Source organism: Trachypithecus francoisi, unplaced genomic scaffold, assembly GCF_009764315.1.
Source record: "Trachypithecus francoisi isolate TF-2019V2 unplaced genomic scaffold, Tfra_2.0 Lachesis_group13, whole genome shotgun sequence".
In the NCBI taxonomy this organism is placed as follows: Eukaryota; Metazoa; Chordata; class Mammalia; order Primates; family Cercopithecidae; genus Trachypithecus; species Trachypithecus francoisi.
The window spans coordinates 80,261,901-80,289,606 of NW_022681458.1; the positions used below are offsets into that span (position 1 = coordinate 80,261,901).

The 27,706-nt window shown below is 33.8% G+C and overlaps 1 protein-coding gene across 1 annotated transcript; it reads right to left on the minus strand.

The window, feature by feature from the left end:
- Positions 1 to 8,866: 8,866 nt before the first annotated feature.
- On the minus strand, positions 8,867 to 27,421 carry GCA (grancalcin). Its single transcript, XM_033231296.1, has 8 exons — positions 27,240 to 27,421; positions 23,836 to 24,003; positions 17,626 to 17,695; positions 13,523 to 13,566; positions 13,094 to 13,241; positions 10,844 to 10,957; positions 10,442 to 10,500; positions 8,867 to 9,791 (listed from the first exon to the last, which is right to left on the minus strand). The coding sequence occupies exons 1-8, from the start codon at positions 27,264 to 27,266 to the stop codon at positions 9,765 to 9,767; spliced, it is 657 nt and encodes a 218-aa protein (XP_033087187.1). The 5' UTR covers positions 27,267 to 27,421; the 3' UTR covers positions 8,867 to 9,764.
- Between the last annotated feature and the right edge of the window lie 285 nt (positions 27,422 to 27,706).

Genomic DNA, 27,706 nt, shown 5'->3' on the forward strand with positions numbered 1-27,706 from the left:
GAACAGTCAGAATGAATTCACCAGAGAATGTTCATTTGTAGGGAGAGAGGATTTGGCAGGTGAGGAATTGAAATCTGATTGATAGTGAATGCCTCAGCTGCAACATTTGGTATGACATGCATAAAATCCAACCTCCCACATAAAACTTGTTTATATTTATGAAAACTGAGCGTGAAGAAATAGGAAGATGGGGAATGGTGTGCAAGCATCCAGTTTATTTAAATTCTAGCACAACAGAAACCTTTTTCTTAATTCCTTGACATAATTGCTTATATTAAAATCTTAACCCACAGAGAGTTGGACAGGATTAGGAAGGTCCCTTCCTACAGGATATTAGCTTAAAAAGAGACTGACAATATAAAGACGTAATTAATTGGGCATAAATATCACAAGACTCAATGGCTAAAGTGACTCACAGATGACCAAAGCAATGATCTTGATGTACAAAATTCATCCCTTTCCCCAGCCAAAGATCTAATGCCTAAATGTACCATCACCCGCTGTTGGCTATTGCAAAAATAGTGTGACCTCTCCATCTAGGGATCATGCTGAGGGCCAGGTTGAACTGCTGTAGCCAATCATAATTGCACTGTAGCAAATGCTTTCCTTCTAGGTAATTAGAAGCACTAGCATAACACCTTCTGCTCTCCTCCTAAAAATAATACTACCTGGTCCCCTGGCCTAAATAAAATGTCATTTAAAATCTAAAGTTTGTTTGAGTCAGATGATCTCCTGCTGTTATTAATTGCTGGGCAAAAAGCTGAAACTTAGACTTATCATTCTCCCCAATAGGGGAGTCACATTCTTTAATTAGTTGAGACAACCAAGAATGAGAAATGATGAAGCAATGTTCTCATGGGGTTTTTAAATTAATAATCACTCAGTCAACAAACATAGGAAGGCAGGGGGCAGATTTGGGACAGAATAGTTTCTTAAGTCCATTATAATGTATTGGTCATCAGAGCACAACTATCCTACTCTTCTAGTCAGGAAGTATGGGAAGCAGGTCAGGGCACTTGGGGTCAGGTTTAATATGTTTGTGTAAGAATTGCTTACAAGGTCCTTTTGGAGGTTGAACTTTAGCAATGGTTCCAAAATGACTAGAAAAAAATGTTCTTATCCAAATGTCATTTTAAAACCCCATCATATATTGTCTAAGGATAAAATGTATCACCTATTGGTATATCTCATATTATTATTATTAAATAACAACAGTATCATTCCTCTAAATGACTTTCATAATTTAAAAATAATTCTGTAGATCAGTTATTAGAAATGAATTGCAACATTGACATAACAGAGTGTTTAAATTGCTTATCTATGGCAAAAACCAAAAATAGATAAACATGTAAATTATCTATAAAAATCAAAATTTTTATAAATTATCAAAAATTCAAGTTGTATTTTTACAGTAAAACAAGTATGTTTCTATCATGTGAGTTCGAAGAGGCACTTGAAGACAGGATGATACAGGACAGTGGTCCTCAAAGAGTCATCCTCCAACCAACACTACTAGCATCACCTGGGGACCTGGCAGAAATGCATAGTCTTGGTCTCACCCCAGATCTACTAAATCAGAAAGTTTAGGGGTGGGACCCAGCAATCATCTTTTAACACACCCTCCCTCATGTGATCCTTACACACACTAACAATTTGAGAATTTACCAATGTAGAAGAGCAAGCAGAGATTCTGCATCAGACCAACTTGGGTTCCAATACCAATTTTTTCATCAATAACTGTGTGACCTTGAGCAAGTTAATTAACCTCCCTGAGTCTTTTTCTTGAATCTCTAAAAATAAGATAATGATACCTGTCTCACAGAAGCTTAAGAAAGAAATGAGATAAAATATAGTAAAGGGCCTGGCATATACTAGGTGCTCAAAAAATGCTGAGTTCCTTGTTTCTCATCCAGAAACATGGCATTAAAACAATCAGGAGAACAATTTCCCAAGATTTAGATTTTGCACAATGTGCAGTATCTCCAACAACATTGCTGTTGCCAAGATGAAAGTTTTTGATTCAGAGAAACCTACATGTAGCTATTGTTTTATCTCTCTTAATTGTATTTTGCACTATTAGGTTTATAGCTTTAAAGTAATATTATTTACAGTAATAGTGAGAGTATCAATCTCCTTATTATAAGCATGTCTACCCTGAATCAAGTATGTAAAAGTATGCCAAGTATGTGAAAGTAATCTGTCGATCAGTACCACTAGAATGTATTCTCTAAAGGCTGGCTCACTGTGGAAGTCCTTCTTTAGATCTACGATATAGTCCTTAGATGGATATTTGAAAATACATTTACAAAATACAATTTTGATAGTATATAATTTTCCATTTTTACAGAAAATATAATTTTACAGTTGCAATGGTTCTTTTCAGACCCCTAGGCCACTCTCTCATTGCACAGATATGTTACACAGTCTTAAACTGGCTAAGCTCTTGTGTGGATCGGTGGAAATTGCAGGGGACTCAATGTGGTAAACCTGACCAGTTATACCTTCTCCATTTATTCTTGGGACAAATCCAGAGTAAGCCCCAGTATCCAAAATTATAAAAATGGTGGTAACATCTAACATATCTTGAAGGGGTGTGTTGAGGATCCTCTGAAATATGTAAGTACAAATGCTTTGTAAACCATAAAGCACGTTATTCCTTATAGTAAATCTACAAGATCATTGTGTGACGTGTGCATCATCATAAAGATAGTGGAATATGATGATAGTGCAGTCGCACTACTTAAGGTCTTCTAAAACACTTTCTATTGCTCTTTCCTTTACCCAACATGCACATTCATACTGTATAACAAAAACTTATAAAGTCATTTTCACATGCCTCCCAAAGATCTAGTTGCTCAGAGCAGGAGAACGCCAGTGTAGATAGCATTCTTATATTTGTTAAATATTGCCTTTGTCCACCATTCATAAACTTATTTGCATTGCGATTGTTTTCTAGCTTTGCAATAGCTCATCCCCCTCTCCCTCATTCCTCAAATGTTCCCAAAGTTTTTTCATGTGGTTCTACTTATGATGTGATGTTAAACCACTTTACAAACTAAAAGGATCATGTTTTAAATGTAAAGTATTAGGTGTTGTGATTGATCAGTGCCCAAGAGTAGAATAATTCATCACATGCATTTGTGGTACAAACACACTTTGGTGAAATGTCAAATACAGAAAATTAACAGAAAGACATGAATTATTAATAACCAAAAGCATGAAAAGAAATTACCGTGGGGCTTATATATATAAACTATTAAGTGGAGATTGAGAGATGACTAACAAGAAGTTATTTAAAACATGTTATTACTATGAATACATCAAAACATCTATAGAAATGCAATGTCAAGAACACAGAACCATACAATCAACTGACAAATTTCGTTACTCTACCATTCATGATCAAACTTTTAAATGAGAATAGCAAGATTACAGAAATACTCCCAATAAAATAGTACTTATTATGAGAAGTGGCAATATTAACATCATTATTCTTGAAAAGCTAATGTCAACAATTAGATGAATCCCCTAAATTATGGTCACTACATCTGTGACTTCCATTAATTTACATTTTGAATGATGTAAAATAATTTGGTATACCTGTGGTTTTTTTTTTTTTTTTTTTTTTTGAGACGGAGTCTCGCTCTGTCGCCCAGGCTGGAGTGCAGTGGCCGGATCTCAGCTCACTACAAGCTCCGCCTCCCGGGTTCACGCCATTCTCCTGCCTCAGCCTCCCGAGTAGCTGGGACTACAGGCGCCCGCCACCTCGCCCGGCTAGTTTTTTTGTATTTTTTAGTAGAGACGGGGTTTCACCGTGTTAGCCAGGATGGTCTCGATCTCCTGACCTCGTGATCCGCCCGTCTCGGCCTCCCAAAGTGCTGGGATTACAGGCTTGAGCCACCGCGCCCGGCCATACCTGTGGTTTTAAAGCACTATGTTGAACCTCTATCCTTTGTATTTCTTCTTGTGTATTTTAATGTTTTTATACTGAAAGTAATCACAACTGTTAGCATTTCAACTGTATTATTTATACTGACATATATTGTTTGGATATATAAGAAATTCCATAACATTTTCATCATTCTTATTTAGGGGAAAAATTAAAGGATCAGTAATCTTATAATTAACTCCTCCACATAGTCTCCTCAAATGCCCCTATATTTATAATACCACTGAAATGATATGGCACCTTCCTTCCAAATGTTATATAAGATTAGAAATATTGAGGAATCTCTAGTTTTTATCTCCTAGCCACCTTGATTTCAATTAAAGGCTCATTACCGCTTTTTAGCTGAAATTTGCGTTTTATAATTTTGATGGTGGGAAAATGTATTACACCAGAATGTTTACCAGTTACAGAATAATACATTTCAAAAAAGAATGTGTATAATCACTTGAAAATGTCAGTCATCTAATACAAAGCAGCTCACTTACATCTGGCTAAGTAGTAAGTACCTTGGAATGCTTTAAACAAAATGAAACAACCTACCAAAACACATACTATTTCCTAGTTTTTATGCACATAATGTAGCATGAAATCATAATGCTTTTGAAATATTCTGTGCAGAAATATTTATTTTTTAGTAAATATTTTCTTCAAAGATTGGTATGTGGTATTGACAGTGTAATCTACTTGCACAACTAGTTTTGCAATAAGCTTCTACAGATAACTGTAAATATGTACATTTCCTGTAAAAAATGGTTGCAAATTTTTGGTAGCTAAAAGAAGTGTACAAGTTGTATTGAAAATAGAGTATATATACATAATTTAAGAATGAAGCATATAATTTCTGATCTATTTATACATGAAAAATTCAAGAATTTGTAAAAGAAATTATTTTGGGGAAAAAGAAAGTAAATCTCATTAGCTAAGTAGGATACTTTTACTAGAGAAGCCAACTTTTTCCAACGTTTTACTAGGAACAGTACTAGATACAGGCATGGTGGTGCTGATGTTATTTCATGAAATCACATGTAACAGTGCTACAGTTTTATTGAGTTCCATCAGGACACTAGTAAGATAGATTGAGTGGCAAAAAGCATTAAATCTAAAATTAAAGAAATACAATATTTCACCTATTATTGCCTGTTAAGACCACAACAGTGATTGACTAAAACATTTATTGTTTACTTAAAATTTCTGGTGGATACACAGGCTTTAACTTATGTGCAAATAACCTTTTATAACATATGTTTGCTTCATTTTTTAACCAAGAATGAAAATATCCAGATATTTTCTTTTGCCTGAGTTTCATACTTTCTTAATTCCTCCCCGTTTCTTCTCTATTATTTAAGGGGAAAAAATATCAAACTACCTTCAAGAAAACTTGTAAATAAAACGTGTTGGCCATAATGTGGCATGTAAGCTAAGGACTATTGAGTCTGTTTCATGGCTTAGATTTTCCAACCTTCATCTTAAAGGTTTAAAACACCAAGAGAACATTTTCCTTTGATAAATGAAAAACCAAACACAAATAGCAGAAAAAATTATATTGGTATCTACAACCAAGGCTGATCAGAAAATGAGAACCTAAATATGAAGAAGCTAAATATTTTAGAACTTACCACAAGATAAATTATCTCTTGCCATAATATAAATCTGAGGGTACCACAGATAGCTATGGGAAATTAAATATGCATCCAAAAGTTCAGAAAAATCTTAAAATCATTTGAAAGTGACTTATAATTTTCAAAAAATGAATGTTTAATAAATATGTTTCTGGGATATTCATACTAGCACTCTTCGGGTTATCTTTTGAAAATTCAGTAATTACAGCAAAATGAAATTTGATTCAATAATACAGTCAACTAGAATGCAAATATTTGTATGCACGTATCTGTACATACTTACATTTTTATGGTTAAGGGAAAACATTGGGGTACCTCTCACGATATGTCAGAATTAGGACCTAATCATTACCAATATAAGTGCCCCTGAATATTGCTATTAAATGATGATCTAGGCCAATTCTCACTCCCTGTAAGCTTTGCAAATTGCCACCATCGCTGATGTTACAGAAGGGGCACATCTGAAAACATAATTAGCACATAGAGAAACAGCTTCCTCATTCTCTTACTGTATGGCACATCATAGTGATGTAGAAGTGTTGCCAATGTCTACTCACTATTCAGATACATAGAAGCACACCTGAGTCCTGAATACTCGCAAAATAATACACAAAGCTGCATATTACCAAGCTACTTGGATAAAAGGAATGCTAAGTATATAAGACTCTTTCTTTATATGCCAGAAAAATATATTTTTAAAAACAAGTAGAAAGAGATATGGCAAAAATGATTAAAAGCACAGATTTCCCAGCATTCAAATAATGAGCTGATAGACCAATTTTTCCTAAGTTTCCCAGTGTTTTGCTGGAAAGTAGTTTTATGCTCAGAATTCTAAATTACAGGAAAAGTTTAATATATGTACTATATGATGACCTCATTCTAGACTTCAAATTACCTGGGCAGTATTCATTTAAAATCCTGTCTGCACTCATAACTTCTAAGTATTTACCAGTTCTAAATATTTTAATTTAATCTAATATTATGTATAAACTCTAGACATATTATTGGATGATACTTTAACATTATGTATTTATTCAAATGTGCTTAATTCATTATGTAAATGATTGAATTGCGACCAAAAAATTGGGATCTTCTAACACAAGTTTCAAAGTAATAAAACACCCATGGTTGCATTTTAAAGCTTATGGAACAGAATATATGCCTGCCTGAAAGAAGTCTTGGAATTTACTCATCGGATTTAATTCACCAGATATTAACAAATTTATTTCTATTCATTACCCAGAAGACTATAGAAAAGCAGAAGAAAACATATCATTTAAGAGTTTGTCAAAGTAAAAAGGCAAAGAAGAGCACATTTTTGACAGAGTATTTATTTGTTTGTCCAGTTTAGTAATGCCATAAGATTACAAGTAAACTTGATGTCTTATATTTTACTTAAAGAAATAATCACAAATTGATTTTTTGTTATTTTTTTAACGCCACAGACTTTAAACTATGTTAACAGATTCTACTTTCTTCTAGGGTAAATGCCTTTTTTGGAAATAAATATAACTTGACTACATTTTTTGTTACTTTTTTCTGGACGCATGCGTAAATAGATCAAATGAGAAATCCTCGAAATTACATTTAAAGTGGACCAAATTAAGATTTCCATAATATTGATTTACCCTTGATGTAATTTAAAATGTGTAAACTGCCACTCAAAATAGAAGTGCAATACCTGACATTTAATCATTTGGCAGTCTTTTAGATATAGGTGAATTACTGCACTGTTATTTGAACTGAAGCATCTCATAATATATATATATGTAACAGATTTTGTATGATACAAAACTTTACAGCAAGCTATTTGAATGTTTATTAAAAAAATTCTCAAAATGACATGGAAACATGTTTACTGTATAAATAAAAGCACTTATACATTAAGAGTGTACATTATTCAATAATTAACATCATCATACAAGAACTGGGGTGTAAGTTAACCAGTGCAAACTACTATACTATATTCATATTGCAGTCATGTTCATCATAAAAATATTTTATCAGTTATTTTTAAAGCATCAAAAAGTGAACTGTATTTCAGTACAAACACTCTGATAAAATATTCTGTAGGCCTAATGTTTCTGTGAATATAAGTTTGTCTGTTTAATGTAATGTGCAGAAGAGTTGCCTGGCAATTAAGTTGGATCAGCATAGAATGTTAGTTTTGCTAGAGAAAGGGGTTCTGTGGTCAAAAAGTTTAGAAAAAACTGGGCCAAACAAAATTAAACATGACTGATTTTATTAACCTGGGCTTTCAGATGCTAATATACCTTATCAAGCTTTAGAAAGCGAGAGTTTCTAAATATGTTTGGCCATGGAAGCTCCTTCATAGATCTTCTATGACCAAAAGTCATAGGAACATGTTTAGATGAGAATTGTGTTAAAGAGTTCTAAGACAGAGTGTCATTTGGCAGAAACCTGCATAATACCATTTGTCATTTTAAAAGTTTTACCTCAACTGTGAGCCTCCAAGTAAGAGAGATAATCATAATTGACCACAGAATAGGTCAGTAACAACCATCTGTATAACCTGGGTGTTGAGATTACAGGCTGCTGAGTCACATTATCACCATTCAACGTGAACGACACATAGTGTTTTTACATTTGCTTTTTCCTACAACACTTCTAATTAGAAATCTGTTTCTTTAATTTACCAGCTCAGTTAATGTCCTCTCACATTATCAAATATATGTTCATAAAAAAAAGCCAGAGAACAAAATTATGTGGATTACTTATTCACACATTTTTATAAAACTGACCAAGTGAATTTGACAGCAAATTATATAAAATTATCAGTGTCAAGTGCATTACTTCCTTTCCAGGATTTTTTAAAGTGAAAGCTGATTTAAAATTCTATAAGTTTATAAAAGGTTTTGTTCAAGATATTGCCATCTATCCTTCATCCACTAAGAAACATGGGATTTTATAAAATCTATAAATTAATTTGGTCAGCAGTCATAAAATCATGTCACTCACTGTTAGATTGGAAGACACGCATTTAAAGCATAAGAAAAATATGTGGTTTATTAAATCTTCACTAAGATAGACATGAGGTGTTTGCCAAGAAAGAAATTACATTAATCATAACATCTTATACCAGGGATACTGCACACTAAAGATCTGGTGATTCTACTTTGCATTTTCGGCAGTTTTAGTACCACTCAGAAAAGTTGCTGTGGTGCCTCTATGCTCAAAACACCACATCACATAGATGTACTCAAAATACTTACTGGGTTTTTAACAGCAAAGCCACCACTAATGTTAATATTGTCAAATAAGTCAAATGTATAATTTCTGAGCAATCAGAGTGGTTAATTACTTGCTTTTTTTTTTTTCTTTAACTTTATAAACAGCTGACATTACATTTAAACAACAATTTAATTAGGACAATTTTGAATGCTGACATATCATCAAAAATATACACCATTTCCAAAAAGTCTAGATTTAGAGGAGGATGCCATTTTAGGGGAACTATGTCTTCACTAATGAAATAGGGTGCAGAGAGAAATACTTTGTTTATTAAGAACTGTTTGCTTAGAGAAGACAATAAAACATATTGAAGAAAAATATACACAACAAAAAATTAAAAAGGAAAAAATAATGCCTTCTGTAGTCTTATCCCACCACAGATTTGACTGGGGAGATAATTTTCTTCTTCACGGACAAAGATCTTTAAGTGTCTTTTCTCTGATTATTTGATCAAGGAACAAACTATCTTACGAACACGGCACAAAATCCAGGCTTTCATTTCTAGTTGGCCCTCAAACACCACCAACTACAAACAAAATTTAAAGTCTAATTTGTAACCTTCGGATAAGTATAAATTAGTTTTTTCTAGGCTTTTATCATTTGGCTTCTTATACAATCTATCTTGTAAAGTACATTCCTCTAAATTTACATTGTTAAAAATTAAGGCTAAGCATTATTTAAATCAAATAATCATACACCAATATTTTATGACAATATGCACATATTTGCAAGATAACTTTTCCAAAAGCAGTAATACACCAGATTTTTTTTTTAATCTTTTATTGTTTTGAACTATCTGCTAAAATAAAAACACACAGAAAGGGAAGAGGGACTTAACGGGTAGGAAGAACATGGAAAACCCTTAAAAGTTTTAAAGTAGTCCAGTTCACTTCTTCCAAGCAAAAGAATTCACAGTGTCTCTTCAGGTTTAGAATTCTAAACATTCAAATTGCCATAGTGCCCTGCAAAAACTAATACATAAGTAACATTATTATCTATTAAGAATAAAATGGTTTTTAATTGTTTTTGACTATATTCCACAAGAGCATTTTCTTAAGAGAGAAAAGTTTGTTTCCAAGGCTTATAACTCAAGCCAATAAATACCAGTAATGTTGACCCCATAACTTTCATCAGTAAATACAAGAAAAACAAAACAAAAACCCTGAAACATTAAAGCACAGGTAAAATATAACTGTCTTATAGCTTGAATTTTTAAAAACCCTGAATCAGGTTAATAGTAACCATTTGAAATGAGAAATGAACAGCTTCATAATGTGTCATGGATTAAAATTTTTCCCTCCCTGAGAAAAAATATCACTACAGTAAACTACCCTTTTTAAAACTAATGGTGGTTTTGGCCCTTAAAAGTGATTCATTTTTTTAAATTCAAAAAGCCTGTCATAAAAATTGAAAAGTATATTTACAATTTAACATGAAGTCAAATTGTTTGGCATCTATGCCAATGTTAATCTTATATTTGTGTTAAGCTGAAAAATATGGAAAAGTATATGGCATACAAAATATATTATTTCCAGTACCAGTACTTGGGATCACTTAAATTTTTTTACTAACTAAGAACGCATCTAGAATGCAGTATAAATACCAAAAGCAGGATACTCACATCATCATACATGAAATTCACAGACCCTTGTTGCAAGTGGTCTCTTTTCCTAAAGAAATCTTTAAACAAAGAAATTACTTTTTTATTGAAATTTAAAATACGTAGTTCCAAATATTTAGTGCCCCCAGGTACAACAAAATAATACTTTCATATTCAATTAAATCTTAGAAGTGATTGAATAGCCCAGGCAACAGAGATATGAAGAAAAACTTCCAAAAATAACATATAACAAGTTTTTATCATTTATATTGCTTAATATTTAAAGCCTTAAAACTAATTAGATTTAACAGTGAATAAAAGAGGAAAACACGTATTATTATAAACTTGCTGGAGAAAATGAGACACATTATTCAAGAAAAATAGCTACATAATACTGTACACCTAGTTTTAAATAGTCAATACCTGTCAATGCTCGAAGCTTCACACAGCAAGCAACATAATCATCAAAGAAAATTCTGCCATTCTTGCTATAACGTTTAACAATAGTAGTTATTGTTTGAGGTCTCAACCTATAACCTAAAAAAGAGATAAATTAAAACTTCTAAATGTAAATAACATAAGAACACTGCAAGAATGCCTTCTCATTAATCAAGCCATAAAATAACTTTCAAAATTCATTCCACAAAAATGTAATTAGAAACAAAACACATTAATATTGAAATTGATCAGACCAAGGCTTCACTGTTAATCCTGTTAATCGGTATATAAATATCACAATTCTAACTTTGTAATAAAGTCAAAGCTAAGGAAAAGAAAACACTTCTCTTCTTATGAATTTATCATATATTGTTATTTTGAAATAATGTCTAATTTCATGGGTTTTAATGCTTCAATATTTCAATTATGTAACTTTGTATAGTTCTTAAAGAATATTAATGCAAGGATTACTAATGATCCTTGTTATTCAAATGATATTTCCCACTGAACATATTGCTTGAAAGTATCTTTTATAAGTAAGGGAAATTTGAGGATCAACATGATTACTCTAAAGGGGAAAAAACAAAAAACATTATTCTTTTTTGTCCTGGAATTCTGAGTGTTTCTTCACACACTGTAACAATAATAACAGCCTTCTCACTATTTCACTGATTTCCTTGGTTCTTTGTTCTAGTAGTCCTGTGATGTCCAAAATTTTTGATTGTATACTTATATCGATGAGAAAGAAGTTTTTGATCATTCATTCCCAGTATGTTTTACATTATTTTAAATTCTATACATGTATTATTGTTTGATTACTCCCATTTAAAATATACATAAAATCTAAAATTTAAAAAGAATAAAAAATATATTCTACTTGCTGTACCCTTTTAGATGGCCCTATGCATTTAAAGAGATGTATACATTTTAGTAAGAAGAATAGTAGCCCACTATTATTACCCATACATTACCGGATTTGTAGACTTGAGCAAATGACACTAATCCATTCAAAGGTAAAAACAACCAAAATAAATGCAATAGGAGATAATTATACATGTAGCTACAATAGAATGTAATGCAGGAAACGTATAAATTGAAAGAAGCAGTAAAACATGCAAACTAATGTAATTATATGCAAATATATTTTGAACTTCATATTAGAGAGTTACGAGCTAAATGCGGTACTGATAAAATTCCTAGATTTTCTCATAGTATTCTCAGCAAAATAATTCAAATATTTTAAAATATATATGAAGACCTTAAATTTGGACAATCCAGAAAACCCTTTTTTACATTCCACTGCCTAACTGGAACTCTGAAGGTTTTCTTTTCTGCCAAAGATTATTACTTTCCCAACATTAGGCTGAATTAAGGTCCAGGTTTAATCCATTAGGTATCAAGGATCTAATTGAACTACATATGTTTATATGAGCTGGACTGTCCCTACTACTAAATTAAAATGTCTATTTATAAAACAAAACCAAACAAATCACTAATTTGACTTATTTAAATTGCAATTTGAGGTAAGTCCACTTCCATTGGGTTCAGATTTTAACTTCCAAAAAATTAATTTTCATGTAAATATATTTTGTTTAGAAAAGAGTGTAAATCACAAGCATAAAAACAATTCATAAAGCTATGTAAAACTGCATTAACTTTAAGCAAATTAAACACCATTATATGTTATCCATTTTGAAAGTACACTAAGAACATCAGCTTATCAGAGAGAGGTATGATAAGAATAAAGTTTTATACTTTTAAATTACTCTAAAATGCAACCTTTCCATCTTGATGTATTTTGGCACCTGCTATATGTTCTGTAGTATGTAAGAAAAAAAAGACAAACGAAAACATAGGTTTTACTGCTGAAAAGCTATTTTGTACAGACTTTTGACTGACAGAGGCAAGCTTTGACTCCCAATTAGAGACCCTGCCAAGTTATAAAAGAATACAATATAAGTGGTAAGTACTAACAAAGAAACAAATTTAAACACAGCAGAAGAAATTCAAAATGCATGCATGTATGGAAGATCATCTTTTGAAAAGAAATCATAATTAAAATGGTTTTGTTGAGGTCTTTGGTCAGAATTTACCTACAACCTTGAAAACAAACAAAGGAACTTGCTGGTGAAAAAATATATCCCTTTATTACTTAGTAAATTTAAGCAATTAAGTTCATCTAATCAAAGAACAAAGATGAGCTTTATAGATTCTAAAGAATGTTAATGTTCTTACCCATAAGACCAATGGCTTGACGCAACTCATGATGTTCTACTGTGCCATTTCCATCTTGATCAACAGTCATGAAGTTTTGCTTCCAGGCATTAAGAGCTGCCCATAGCTCTTTGAATTCATTAAATCCCAGTTTTCCTGTGTAATCTCTCTGATAGTTTTATTAACAAAAATAAATTTTGATACCTGAGTTTATCTGACTCTAAATCATTGACTAAAACATGAGTATGCTTCTGTAGAGTTAGCCAAACTCAATATATGAATAGATTTATGTATAAAAACTAAAAAGCCTAGAATTTAAACAGGATCTTACAAAGTATTTTTAAATTCACTACACTAGTTTACTATGGGCACTGAAATCTAACCACTGGCTTGATATTCAGAAAGCAATTACTCTTTATTCTAGTATTTTCTATTTCTATTCAAGGATACATCCAACATGGCAATCATAATTCTGCAGGTTTCCAAACTGAAGGCTGTAAAACATATACAATATTTAAATTAGAGTATGCCCAACTTTATCTATGTAAAATTATGACAATCTCTAGTTTCAAAATAAAACATTTAAAAACTGCCAAAATATATAAGATCACCACAATCAACAAGCTATTATTGAATGTTAAGTACCCATTGTTTTAAAAAAAGTTACTGCCTTCGAAGTACTCACATCTAGTGAGGGGACTAAGGTAATTAAATGAGCAATTATAAACTAACTGAAAATTACTGTGACAAAGACACTCCAGGTATGTAAAGCACTTGGCTTCACCCAAGCCTGGGGAAGAGGAAGGCTTCCAGTCTTTATAACACAAATGACAAGTGCAGTTAAAGTAGAAGTTTGACACGTAATCAGAGATCACAAAACTTGAGTTAAAGTACGTGGGAGAGAGTGACATATGATGACATCAGAAAGGCAAATGAGGGCCAAATCATGAAACTTTTGAATACTACCCCAAAAAGTTTGGGCCAATAAAAGCTGCTGAAGTGTTTCAGAAGCAGAGGGGAAATTCTAAAATTTCCATTTTAGAAACTTTAGTTTACAATGAATAAAATATAAAGTGAGATGATACTGGAAATAGGTAAGTCCACTGATAGTTTATTGTAATAGACCAAGTAAGAAAAAATGAGCATCTGAATTGAAGAGCTGGTTTTTCTCAGGGGTTGGGGGGAGAAAAAAGGAAGAAAATATCAATACAAGCTATCTTAAAACCAGAGGTAATTCGAAATATTAACACTTTCATATTTACAGAACTACAACTGATGACCTATTGATAAAATTCAATTTTTCTAATCCTTTTCTAATTTTTCTAATCCAATTATATTCAACTAATATGCTGACATATCCCAAGACTAATTTCATCTCCTGATAAAGAAAATATCATGTTAGTACAGTTTAAACTTACAAAGTGTTTAATAGCAGCTTGTTAATATGAATGAATGAATAAAAATTTTCAAAATTATTATTTTATTTTATCCATAACATTTTAACATTTTATAAAAGAAGAAAATTATTTCAGCTAAATTTTAGACCCATTAAAGAAAAAATTATAAAACATTCCACAAGTTAAAATTGCTGATTTTCTTTAAATGTTTAATATAGTATCGATGTTAGAATTGTTAGCTGTAGTATTTTCAAATTGACAACTCAATAGATACTCAATGTGTTCTTAATATGAGTAAGGTGGTGTGTGTTACATGATTTCACATAAACATGCTAAACGTATAATAGTTCCAGTTTTTAAAAAGGAAGAAACTGGGACCCAGAAAGGTAGTTTCACAAGTTTATAAAGCTAAGGCTATAAAACTATCAGAGCGAGGGGATTACATGAGAAATTTCTGGAATGGTATTTCTTCTTTGGGGCAAGTAAATGATATCGATTTTGCTTTACAATTAACTTGGCACACACTCATAAAGTGGGAGACTCTGAATTAATGACAATAGATGGCTAAATCCGAATCAGCAAACAAGCAGATCTTCAATATCAGAATAGGAATGTGTATGTATAAGAAAAAATATTTAGGACAAGGAGTGAAGAGACAGGCTTTTCAGGAAAGTTGACAGATTTTTCACTTCCTCCCCATAGTCCATTAGAATGGAGAGTAAACTAATTTAAGGCATAAAACCAGAGAAAAAGAAAATTAGACAGGAAACAAAGGAACAAAATTTTGCAAGTTGAAGAGTTGATGGATGTGAGTTAACCAACCTAGATTTCAGAAAATGGATTCCTGAACTTGTAATGAGAAAAGCTGAGAAGCAACCCTTGGAAAAGACCCCAAATGCCTAAGAATTGGCAGTACTTCTGAAAGCGGGTGTGAAAGTGGAGACAAAAACAGAAGAATTGGCTGAAAGTCTACCTAAGGAGCATTCTAAGCCTCATATCCCCTCCCTGCCTCAGTTCAATTGGATGGATGCTACACCTACTTCCAACCCAGCAGAAGTCTGGAATTTTATTCTCTGGAGAGGTCTCTGAAATGCAAGATAGCCGAGCTGAGACAGGGCTATCTTCTAAAAGTAAGGCAATTAAAGGACAATTTACAAAAGACTTGAGAACCCTTCTGAGTCCACCTCTCCTTTCCAGGCAGAAGGTAAACTGAAAACCCAGTCCAAAAGGAAATCCCTAAAGATACCGACACCCAGAGTTACAAGACAAAACTGCCCAGCCAAACCACCATAAATTGAAGCCCACAATCAATGCTTAACCATGATATCAGGGCTTCTTATCAGTATTTTAGTTAAAATATGAGCAAGACAGTATCATCAGATAACTGAGAAAAGCACCTAACATGAAAGACCACCCAAAACAAACAAAATGAGGAGAAAAAACAATCTGGAAAAAACAAAGGTTATATAGGAAGAACAAACTTTGAAGATACATTAATAGTCTCAGAGAGATAAGGGACAGTATCACATTCATGAAAACAGAACAGAAGTTCTTGGATTTTAATGAAAAGCAGAAATTAAAGACTCAATAGAAGGTTTAGGAAATAAAGGTGAGGAAAATTCCCAAAAAGTTCAGAAAAAAAAAATGATAGGAGGGAAAAGATGATAAAAGTAGAAAACCCAGTGAAAACAAAAAGCATTCCAGAAACAGAAAATATCATTGAAGAAAATGTCCTACATCTAAAGCAAAGGAGTTTCCAGGCTGAGAATACCCTCTTGAGTTCCCCACACAACACAACTAGGCACTTCACCATCAAATCTCAGAATACTGAAGACAAAGATCTCCCAAGTTGCCAGAGAGGAATAACAAATCACATCACTTCCAGGCAGGAAGGACAAAGATAAAGCAACAAGGGACACTAGAAATAATGGAGCAATACCTTCAAAATTCTACATGAGAATTATTGTAACCTAGAATTCTATAGCTTGCCAATCAATTCTGAAGGTAGAATGAAAGCATTTTTAGATAAATAAGCTCTCAAAATTTTATCTCCCATGTATTCTTTTGTTTGTTTGTTTTTGAGATGATGTCTCACTCTGTCACCAGGCTGGAGTGCAGTGGCCCAATCTCAGCTCACTGGAACCTCTGCCTCACGGGTTCAAGTAATTCTCCTGCCTCAGCCTCCCGAGTAGATGGGACTACAGGTGCGTGCCACTATGCCCAGCTAATTTTTGTATTTTTAGTAGAGACACGGTTTCACCATGGTGGCCAGGGTGGTCTCGATCTCTTGACCTCATGATTTGCCCACCTCCGCCTCCCAAAGTGCTGGGATTGCAGGCATGAGCCACTGCACCTGGTCATATATATATATATATATTTTTTTTTATTAAGAAGCTACTTAACTATATATTTCACTAAAATAACATAATGAATTTTTTAAAAGAAGACAACAAGAGATGGAGTAAAAAGGAGATCTAACTCAAGATAAATGGGGAAACCAGCTCCAGAATAATGGTGAAAGAATCCCAGTATGACAGCTACGCATAAAAAACAGCATATCCCGGAGTTCTAGGATAATGAAAAAGAAAGAATGTCCAACAACTACTGATTTCAAGAAAAGCAAAACATTATATAAAAAGGAAAGTAATCATGCATTATCATAAGATACAGCTATAAGCAGCATTCAGATAGTAAAAATAAAGACTAACATACCTAACAAAAATTATTATATATTATAACTACATTGGAAGGACAGGAGGATGGGAAACGTTCCTCTGTGGAATGCAGAGACAGAGGAGAGTTTAAGGTTAAAATAAAGTGAAATCCTCATCTTCCATAGCAAGGTATCAATAGATAATCATAAAATCCAAAAATCAATCGTGAAAAAATATTCTATCTTGAAATATGGAAGCAAATTTCAAAAGAATCAGATTTTTAAAAGTTAAAAGAAGTCTCCTCTATGAGCAGTTAATGTTGAGGAGACAGGAATGCACAATGAACAGTTATTTTCGTAACGAGTTTTACAGTTATCTGATTTCTTAAACTATGTGCATGTATAACTGTGATAACTTTTAAAACATTTTAATTACAGGGACAAAAAAGTAAGAAAATAAATTTCCTATTGCAATTTCGACAAAAGGGGAAAAAAGAGCTCACGAGAGTAAGTTCCACTAATTCCAGACTGTGTCAAACATCTCTGAAGTTCTTCAGCATCCAGTTCACCATCCTGTTTAAAAATAATTATGACCTAATTTAATGTGCAATTGTATAAAAGCATATTAAAATGTTAATTGACTCTTTTAGACCAATCAAGACATATGCATTCTTTGAAACATTACTCCATAATTAACTACAAAATACTAGAAGTAATTACTGACAACAAAGGCATATTATAAAATATCATACAACATAATTTCTTCTACTTCTGAATTATAGCACAATTATTCTGTTCTATAATGGTTCAAGATAATCTCATAAGAGTCGTTCTACTTCTATTTTAAACAGTGAGAAAAATGCCTAAAATATGTTCAGAAAAGTCTCAAAAACATCCCCACTCATGCTGTTTTGGGAAGAGATTATTTATAAATAATACTGAAGCTTTAACTGGAAGGGGAAAATATATTTTCCCCTGCCATTACCCCTAGCAAAATTCTAGAGTCCCCCTGTATCTTGCAGCTATTCTTCTGATTACTGCCCAAACATATCTTGCCTGAACTTGTTACAGAAAATAAAGTTTTAAAATGCAAACAAGAAATCACAATGGAAATGAAATAGGTTGAGTATTCTCATTATGATTCAGTACCTCATCCTGTTTTTGACAAAAATAAGTAATTCCTTTGGAACCATCACATACATTGGCACAAATGCAAAATGTCAGCTATGATGAAGGATCAAGGAGGCAAATTTAAAACATACACTTCATAAGAGATCCAAGAAACAACAAAACAAAAAACTTTTCTAAATTACTTCTAAGAAATATTATTAGCACTCATATTCTACTGGATTTTTGGCAAAAGAACCCCTTACAAAATGGCAGTTGTTCCAATAGAAATTACAAAATACTAAGCAGCATTCTTCTCAATGGACCACATGTATGGCATTACCTAGTCAAGAGTATCTAAGTGCTCCTTTCTCTGTCACACGTATTTTCTAGGAATCTTGCTTACTAAATTTGAAATTCTGTAGTTAGGAACTTATACCTTTAAAAATTAGCTATGTTTTTAGATCGGGGACAGGTTAGAAATTTTTCCTCAAATTAAAAAATGGGAGAAGGTCTTTTGGCACAGGAGCAAGCTATGCAGATACCTGAAGGAAGAGTGTTCTATGCTCCTGCTGTTCTATACAGCAGCCATTAGCCATAGGCTCCACTGAGCACTTGAAATGTGGCTAGTCTGAATTACAATGTTCTCTGTGTATAAAATACACACTAGATTTCATATATTTAGTAAAAAAAAAAAAATGTAAAATATAATTGATAATTTTTATGTTGATTAAATGTTGAAATGTTAGGATTTTTATATAATGGGTTAAATAAAGCATTAAAATTAATTTCACTTATTTCTTTTTACTTTTTGAAATAATGCTGTGAGACATTAAAACTATGTGCTTTGCATTTATGGCTCATCTTATATTTACTTTGAGCAGTGCTGTTCTCGGCAAACAGCACAAGTACAAACTCTTGGTGTTGTAATCATCTTCACCTGTTCACCTCTAGCACCTCTTTCCCTACATCCTTATCATTTTCTACTTGTCTGTATCTCCCTGGCTACATAGAGATCGTCTGAGTCAGTGTCTCAGTTCCCTTCATCTTTGTATTCCCAGGCTGTAGCAGAGTATCTAGTACAAAGAAGGTGAGTTGTTTGGTAGAATGAAAACAACTACGTCTGGTTCTTCGCTAAACTGCTGGCATTTCTGACTGTTTGTGACCAAGTTCATTTACTACTTCAAAAGGTTAAAAATATTGGAATTTCTCACTCAAATGTGGATTACATTTAAAAATCTGTACAATGAATGGAACTCTGCTTTACATGTGCTCTTTACAGAATTTTTGAAATTAGAAAAACAACCGTTAACAGCTTTGCTAGAAGTTATTCACTGCCATCAGAAAGCATTCTGCTAGTATACCACTTCAGAGATGTTATGAAAATATGTTATCTTAATGACTAACTCACAAATAAGCAATGTCTTCCTAAACTACATGAATGAAATCCAAGTGATACTTTTGGATTTCTTTACCTATAGTTGAAGCTGATAATCAGGCTAACTATATAAACCCTTAACTGAATTAGGTAGCATTAGTGGTAGAAAGCTGAATGTCCTAATTAAATTACAAGAGTATCAGGTAGAGAATTAATAAAAATCAATTGCCTTTGGTTAGGCAGCAAGATTTTAAAATAATATCCAACTTCAAGTCCTATTTGTTCAGTTACTCAATTTGAGTCTCTGCTTACTTATCTATAATGCAAAGGTACATGTGTCATGCCCACATCACAGTTGCTATGTGGAAAAGTGTGTGTATACAAAAAAGAAGCAGTGTGTGTATACAAAAGTTAAAGTTGTTGGTATTACTGTGATGCACGTGTGTGTATGTCTGAAAACAGAAACCAGAATTTCCCGGAATTAATCAATGATTTAATCCTTACTGTTTAGAATAATTCACCCTATAAATAAGAACACTGTGGAAACCTTTAATCGGATGTTTTTCATAGAGCATCATTAATTATGAGGCCCATCAAAAAAGGATATGGCTGTAGATGTGAGTTCGGTAGTTGGGTTCTAGGAGCAGTATACATAACTCAGATATTGCACTTGATCAGTCAAAGCTAGGTAGAACTCAACATATGAAAAAATACAGTCTAAATATTTAGACTAAAAATTGAAAATGGGAGAGTTAATGCATCCATTTAAAACATTTATTAAATGTTTATATATTCCTGATATCTATCTGTCAAGTAGGGAAAATACGACCAGAACCCTGTCTTCATGGAGTTTATTTATTCAAAAGCACAAGACTGGGAAATTTAAGGAAAGTATCAAATAGTTCAAACATAGCAAATTTATTGCCAACAATTAAAATACTGAAATAGTTCAGAAGTCAAAAAAAGTCTCCAAATGTATGTCCAGTTCATATACTTTAAGTTGTAATTTTATATGATGAATATATTACATAGTCAAACAGAGATAACAGAATTATTCTCAGTATAATACTTATTCCCAGTATAATCCTTTAAAATGACAATGCTATAACGAGTAGAATAGTTAGGGTACCATTTAGGTGCAAACAGCAGAAAATATTATTGAAGATGCTTAAACCAATAGGGGTTTATTGTTTCATACAACAGGTCTGAGGCTAGGCAGAACAGGACTGTATGGCAACTTAGACTTGTCATCAATTTCGACATTTTTCCACATTCCCTATCTATAGGTCTTTATCTCAAGCCTGTTGTCTCAGGGTCACAAGATGGCTGCTGCACCTCCATACCTCAAGTCCCATTTCCAGGCAGGAAGAATGAAGGGGCAAAAACAGCCACAGCTAAGGCTTGCTCCCAGTAAGGCTTTTTTCATTTGGGGCAGAAAGATTTTCCAAAGATATGCACCTACATGTCAATGGTCAGTCCTACAGCACATGGCTGCCTTTAGTAGCTACAAAGGTATCTGGGATGGTGAGTATTATAGTCCCCCAGCCTCTAATACATAATAAAAGGTAAAAGGTTAGCCTTTTACCTTTTACATTTATCATAAAAAATAAAATGTAAATGAAATTGGAGTAGCCAAAACAGAATCTGCCATCTCTATTAATTCTATGTATACTGTCTATTCCTAGAAAAGCGTATTAGAGCTAGTGAACACTCAAGGGAATGAATAAAATGTTATTAAAGTTCTATAAAATTCTATCTACATCAATAAATCTTTGTTGACCATTATAAAAGAAAAGAGACAAGGCCTGCAGCTAAGACTCAAGAGTGAATCTGTTTCTGCCCATTAGTCTGGTATTGGCACCTCCATTCTGGCAGTTTCTTTACCCTTTCCTAATCTGTTTTATCATTGAGCCTGTCCCAGAACCATCCACAATTTACAAATCTCCTCTTTGATACATTGCCCCAACTCCCTCAAGATGATTTTCATGTAGATCTCTTTTTCCAAATCCTCTCTGGTCCCCAGTCTCCATGCACCAATCCACTGTATTCCATAAACACAGAAGAGCTTTCAATTCCCCCCCCCAAATTGTTAAACAAGTAAATGAAACATATCAAGAAAAAAACACACATCTTAAAAAGATGTTCCCAAATGTTTCATTAACACACACAAATATCTTAGTTCATGACTCTTCTAAGAAGTTTTGTAGACAAAAACGCAAATATAGCAGGTGCTGCAATACATACTAAAGCAGCAAAAAAAAAAAAAAAAGTCAAGCTCATTTATTTCAACAATAGGAGATAAACACCAATACAACTTCTTTTCAATCCTTTAATATATCTGGAATTCATGCTACTATATGGTATGGGCTGAGGATTTACATTTACTTTTAGATAAATTGTTAATTATTTCAGGATAGTTAATTCAGGAATCATTCTTTCCCCACTGATACGAAATTCTACCTTTACCACATACTGAATTCACAGGTAAGCTTCTGGGCTCTTCAGTATTATATGTTTGTTTTTACATTAGGACCACACTATCACAATTATTAATAATTATAATACATTTATATATTATAATGTAATATTTATTTTCAATAACATAGTATACAAGACAGACTTTAGAATCATTGCAGCAAGAGCCAAAAAGAAAAAAGAAAAAACCTTTAGGAATTTGACTCAAATAATACTATATTATTTATTAATTAATTTGGAAGACATTGGCATCTTACAATATTGTATTCCTTCTGATCTTGAATATTTACTCAATACTTCTGTCAAATACAACTAATAACTGATACAAAGGGGCATAATACATATCCTCTTTGCTTAATTTTCCCTGAAATTTCACATGAAAAATATATATAAAATTACTTAGAAAAGAATAAACTGGGCCGGGCGCGGTGGCTCAAGCCTGTAATCCCAGCACTTTGGGAGGCCGAGACGGGCGGATCACGAGGTCAGGAGATCGAGACCATCCCGGCTAACGCGGTGAAACCCCGTCTCTACTAAAAAATACAAAATCTAGCCGGGCGAGGTGGCGGGCGCCTGTAGTCCCAGCTACTCGGAGGCTGAGGCAGGAGAATGGCGTAAACCCGGGGGGCGGAGCTTGCAGTGAGCTGAGATCCGGCCACTGCACTCCAGCCTGGGCGACAGAGCGAGACTCTGTCTCAAAAAAAAAAAAAAAAAAAAAAAAGAAAAGAATAAACTGTGGTATAGTATTACAGTTATGTAGGAGTAAAAGAAAAGCTTCCCATGACAAAAGTATTCACATTATCATCAGTAACAATTCACCTACAGAATTCATGTACTTGAACTGGCAGTTTCACACTTCCCTACTGATCACAATAAAGTCAGTCTTTTAAATAATCGCTCAAATTTACTGGAAACAAATAACATCCTAATACCATACCTCATCATAACATACTATTTCCTTTAATTTTTAATGAATAAATCCCAACATGATTATTTTGATAATCTGGAAAATTTACTAGCCATATAAAATCAAAATTACTATAAATGACAAAACTTCACCTGTGAAAAAATGTAATTTCTCAACTTGAATAAATTTATGACATGCTGAAGTGATTTCCAATCATATTGTTTGACATACTTAGGTTTTAACTGAGATTTTTTTTTAATGGGAGTGAGGCCCAAGTTAGAAATATTGTTCCTTATAATTTTTTAAAATACTTCCTACTTTCCTCAAACTTCCAATACTCATTTTTGCATGCTATAAAAGAATGTGCAGGCTAAACCTACTTAGCTTTGTGTTATCTATCACTCAGGAAGAGTCTGATGCTCCTAAATGTCAAACAGAGTGAAGGAAATAAAAAGATTTAAGTGATAGAAAAATGATAACTCATAAGAAGATATAATATCTAAGTTTTGGTGGAGTGTTTAGTGACTAGTAAGAAAAGCCCCTTGTAGAAGAATTTCAGTAAGGCAAGCATACTAAGTAAGAAAGAATCAGATTTCCCCACTATGAAAAAAAAGGTTTCCTCTTTTAGTCAAATGAACAATGTATCAAGCATCACAACAACAGACTTTTAAAATGAAATAATTAGGACTATGCTCATCTCTGATCTCAGGAAAAAAATTAAGTCTAGATAAATTTAAAATATAAATTTCATATATATTTAAAATGATACTCTAAGTAAAATAGTTGACATTTCTCTTAAACAATAATTTTCAAAGACATATTTATGCAATAAATTTAGTACCTCACCTGTCCAGCAACAGCACTGAAGTAAGTATACACAGAGTCACCAGCTGAGGAATAAGTGTCTGAAAATGCTGGGAACCCACAGTATTCATCGAGGAGTACAGCTGGACCTGTTTCTGGCACTGGCTGTTCCATCTGTATTCCTGGCACCTGAATGCTAAAATTTCCAAACTATAAGAGTGAAATAGGAGAAGGTTAGTAATATAAATATTACCTATTATCTATAAAAGTTGGATTAAAAGAAATTATTAGAAGCCCATCAAAAAGTAAACACAGTTACCAAAAGCTTCTAATCCTATCACAAAAACTTTACAAAATGTTAGATGTCCTACATTAAGACATAATTCAATTCATTAACATATATTACCCAACATTAAAAGAAGTGTAAAAGAAAAAAGAAAGCTACTAGCCTCTAAGAACTTAATCTAACAGAGGAACATGTACAATTTAAAAAAATGTTTACCAACATCACTGAAGTAAACAAAAAGTAAAACAATGCAAGATTTTACCTAAAGTAAAACTAAGAAGTAAACCTCAAGACACATACTTAGAAGAATATATGTGTCAATACAATGAAACTTTGTTAAGTGTCAACATTTGCAATATATTGGGTATTGTATTCTTTACAACTATTTAAACTTAAAATAAAAACGTTATATGTCAATATAAAATATGGGAAAAGGGTATACAGTTTTTCAAAAATCTTTTAAGGGGCAGAAACCAAAATGTTTAAAGAAACTGCGGTGGTTGTGGTAGTATCCTGAGGGATGAGAGAGAGTTCCATATGCTAGCCTCTCACTTGTTTCTTTTCAGCCTATTGTGACTTATTTATTCTCTGTTGTTATAGATCATGTGATCTAGTTTTAACTGAAGCCCTCACAAAATGGCAATAGTAAAGATTAAAAACATGAACAGAAACATGAAAGGCTTAGACATGAAAATATTGTCTAAGCCTTTCCTTACCCACATTATGTGGTAATAATAACAATGATCAATTTTGACTCATTTGAAACTATCAAGAGGACAACTTGAAAGATGAAGTTATGTAAACCATGTTTAGGGATGAACCTTGTTGGCCAGGGGCCCCAGTTCTCCTCCACATGGGCCCTTTCACATGGCTCTTTCACTTCTTCACAGTATGGCAGTCAGGTTCTGAGAGAGAGAAACAGAAGCTGCCAGTTCTCTTACAATAATAAGTCTGGAACCACCATGGTGCCTTTTCTACTGTATTCTACCAGATGAAGGTGAAACAGGCCCAACCCAGATTGAAGGAAGTGGAGAAATAGTCTGTGCTTTTCGATAAGGGGAGTGGTAAAGAATTTGTAACCATCATTAATCTGACCACCAGGTTCTCAAATTATGGGATTGGGGAAAGTTAATGCTGCAAATTGGGAAGGCAAAACAGATTAAAAGTGATTTCTAAAGACAGATTCTTCATCTTTGAATTCATTTTGTATGCTATTTCTTGTGTGAAAATCTATTCTGTGTAAGTTTTCTGTGCTTAAAATGTATTTTTATTATTGAAAACACTGAAGCTTGTATAATACAACATGTATAAATAAAAACATGTAACAAAGTTTTAGATTGTTTCATTTCCTGTGACCAAAATAAGAAACAAACAAAAAAAGTCCTTTATATTGCGTTATAATTTTTATTCATATACAATTAGTAAAAAAAAAAAAAGAAAACAACACAATTTTTATAAACAATACTTAAAAGAAGAAAGTAAAATCTATTGGAAATGCATCTCCTACAGAGATAAATCATACACTTAATTAGATAAAAGTATACTATCAAAACAATTAGGTCTAGTAGCTGACATTTTGTATTTTGTTAAAAGAATATAAGAAACATTAATAAGGTGTGGGTTTCCTTTATTTAACATGATTTATAAATGTCTCAACTATCTTATTAATATTCTCCTAGTAAATAAATCATGTAAGTTTTATCCCAAAATGTTATCCAATGTATCTTAAAATATTTCAATTACATTTTTTAAAATCAGCGTCTCTAATCTACATTGCTTCAGCTATTGAGGTACTTCTCTTTCCAGCGATTAATAATGAGCATGAGAACAGCTGAAAAGAGATGTTTATTTTAAATTCATGGAAAACGGTATTTAAATGTTCAAAACATATACAGACGTTCTCTTTATTGTGTCGTGGAACTCTCCATCAAATTCAAGTACTCTGACAAAAGTGGGTAAGGAAGCACCAAATTATTTGAATGAAAATGTATTACTCTTGTCACCTCACTCTGCCATACATATATGAATTAAGAGCATACCAAGAGGAGTAAATATATCACACTTCTAACAGCGTCAACCAAATGAAAATACGTCTACGCTAGGGACGTTTTTAAAGACCCACAGGTTTATGCTATCTTGACTAATCTTTAAGGGGCTTTACTTTCCTTAGGCACTTTAAACTTCCTTCCTAAATTTAAGGACTGAGGAGGAGTATGCATTACAAAGTGGAAGGTGCCACAGGGAATAGAGGCAAGTCTTAAGTAAAGCAAATCAATTTTAGAAACAAGTATGTGTGGAAGTTGAGGACCTGGAAATTCATATCCTAAAACAAGAACAAGAACAACAACAACCATGAACTCCCAGGGGTAGGAGTAACTCTTTTGAAGATCACAACCATAGCCCAAAGTCAAGTCCTATGCTAAAATCAGTAAAACACAGTTTCTCTGTTTAGGTAAAAAACAAACAGAAATAAAAATAGAAAATATATTCTACCCACACCGCAATGGATCAAGCTAATGTTAACTCTGTTAACATAGCGTGCTCAACCCACTTTGCAGATCACTGACATCAATACTAAAGATTTGGGTTCCTTTCTGAAGAGAAAGGGCTAGCCACCAGGACTCTACCACTATAACTTGCAACTCCCAAAGGTGATATAGGATAAAAGTTATAAGAAAGAGTAACTTCCCCCCGCCTGGGGGCGAGGGAGGGAGTCTAGAACAGATTGCCCTTCGTATAACAGTAAAGATTAGGAGTTATTTACCGTACACCTTAATTTATTCATAAGGAACTTAAAGAACAAGAAGTGGTCAGGAAATTCAGAAACAGGATCTCTAGCAACACTGAGTGGGGGGCGGGGGAGGGATGTACCACAAAAGATTACTGGAACAAGAAGAGGGTGGCTTCTTCCTCCATTCCAGGAAATAAATTTCCAAACACACATCACTCCCTCGGCTCCACACCTACGGCTCCAAGTCAGCCCAGGCTCAATGCTCGCCGCGGCCCTGGCTCCTAACACCCCCGGAGTCCCGCGCCGCCGAGTACCAGGCGCGGACGCAAGGAGCAGCCGCCAAGTGCGGACCCGGCACGCTGGCACCGCCCCCGAGGGGGCGCCACACCCCGCGAGGGAGAGGGACACAGCCAAGCGGCTGGGACTCACCCCGCCTCCGTATCCCGGGTAGGCCATGACGAGCGGAGCAAGCGTCACCCTCGAGTCGCGTCCGCAGTGCTGGGAGAACAGCACAGATGCAGGTGCAGGGAGGCGAAGCTGCAGGTGAGGCTAAAAGACTCTCCGTACAGTACACTCCTCCGAACCCGCCCCCTTCCGCAGTCCAGCCCCGGCCTGCCCGGTTCCGATTGGCTGAGTCCCACACTTTGGAGCCAACTCTGCTGCAGTCCGCCCCTTCCCGTAGCCTAGCCCCACCCATCTCTGCCCTGATTGGTTACACCCCGTCGGGAGCCCACCAGTCCCTGCTCGGCTCTTACTGGGTAGCTCAGGTTCTCGCGCGCTCGCTTTCTAAATCCCGAAGAAGCCTTTTCTCCTGCAACTTCCCACCCTCTCTGGAAATGTCTTCCACAAGCCTTCAACTCCTCAAGTTATTTTTGTTTCTAGAAACCCCAAACCGG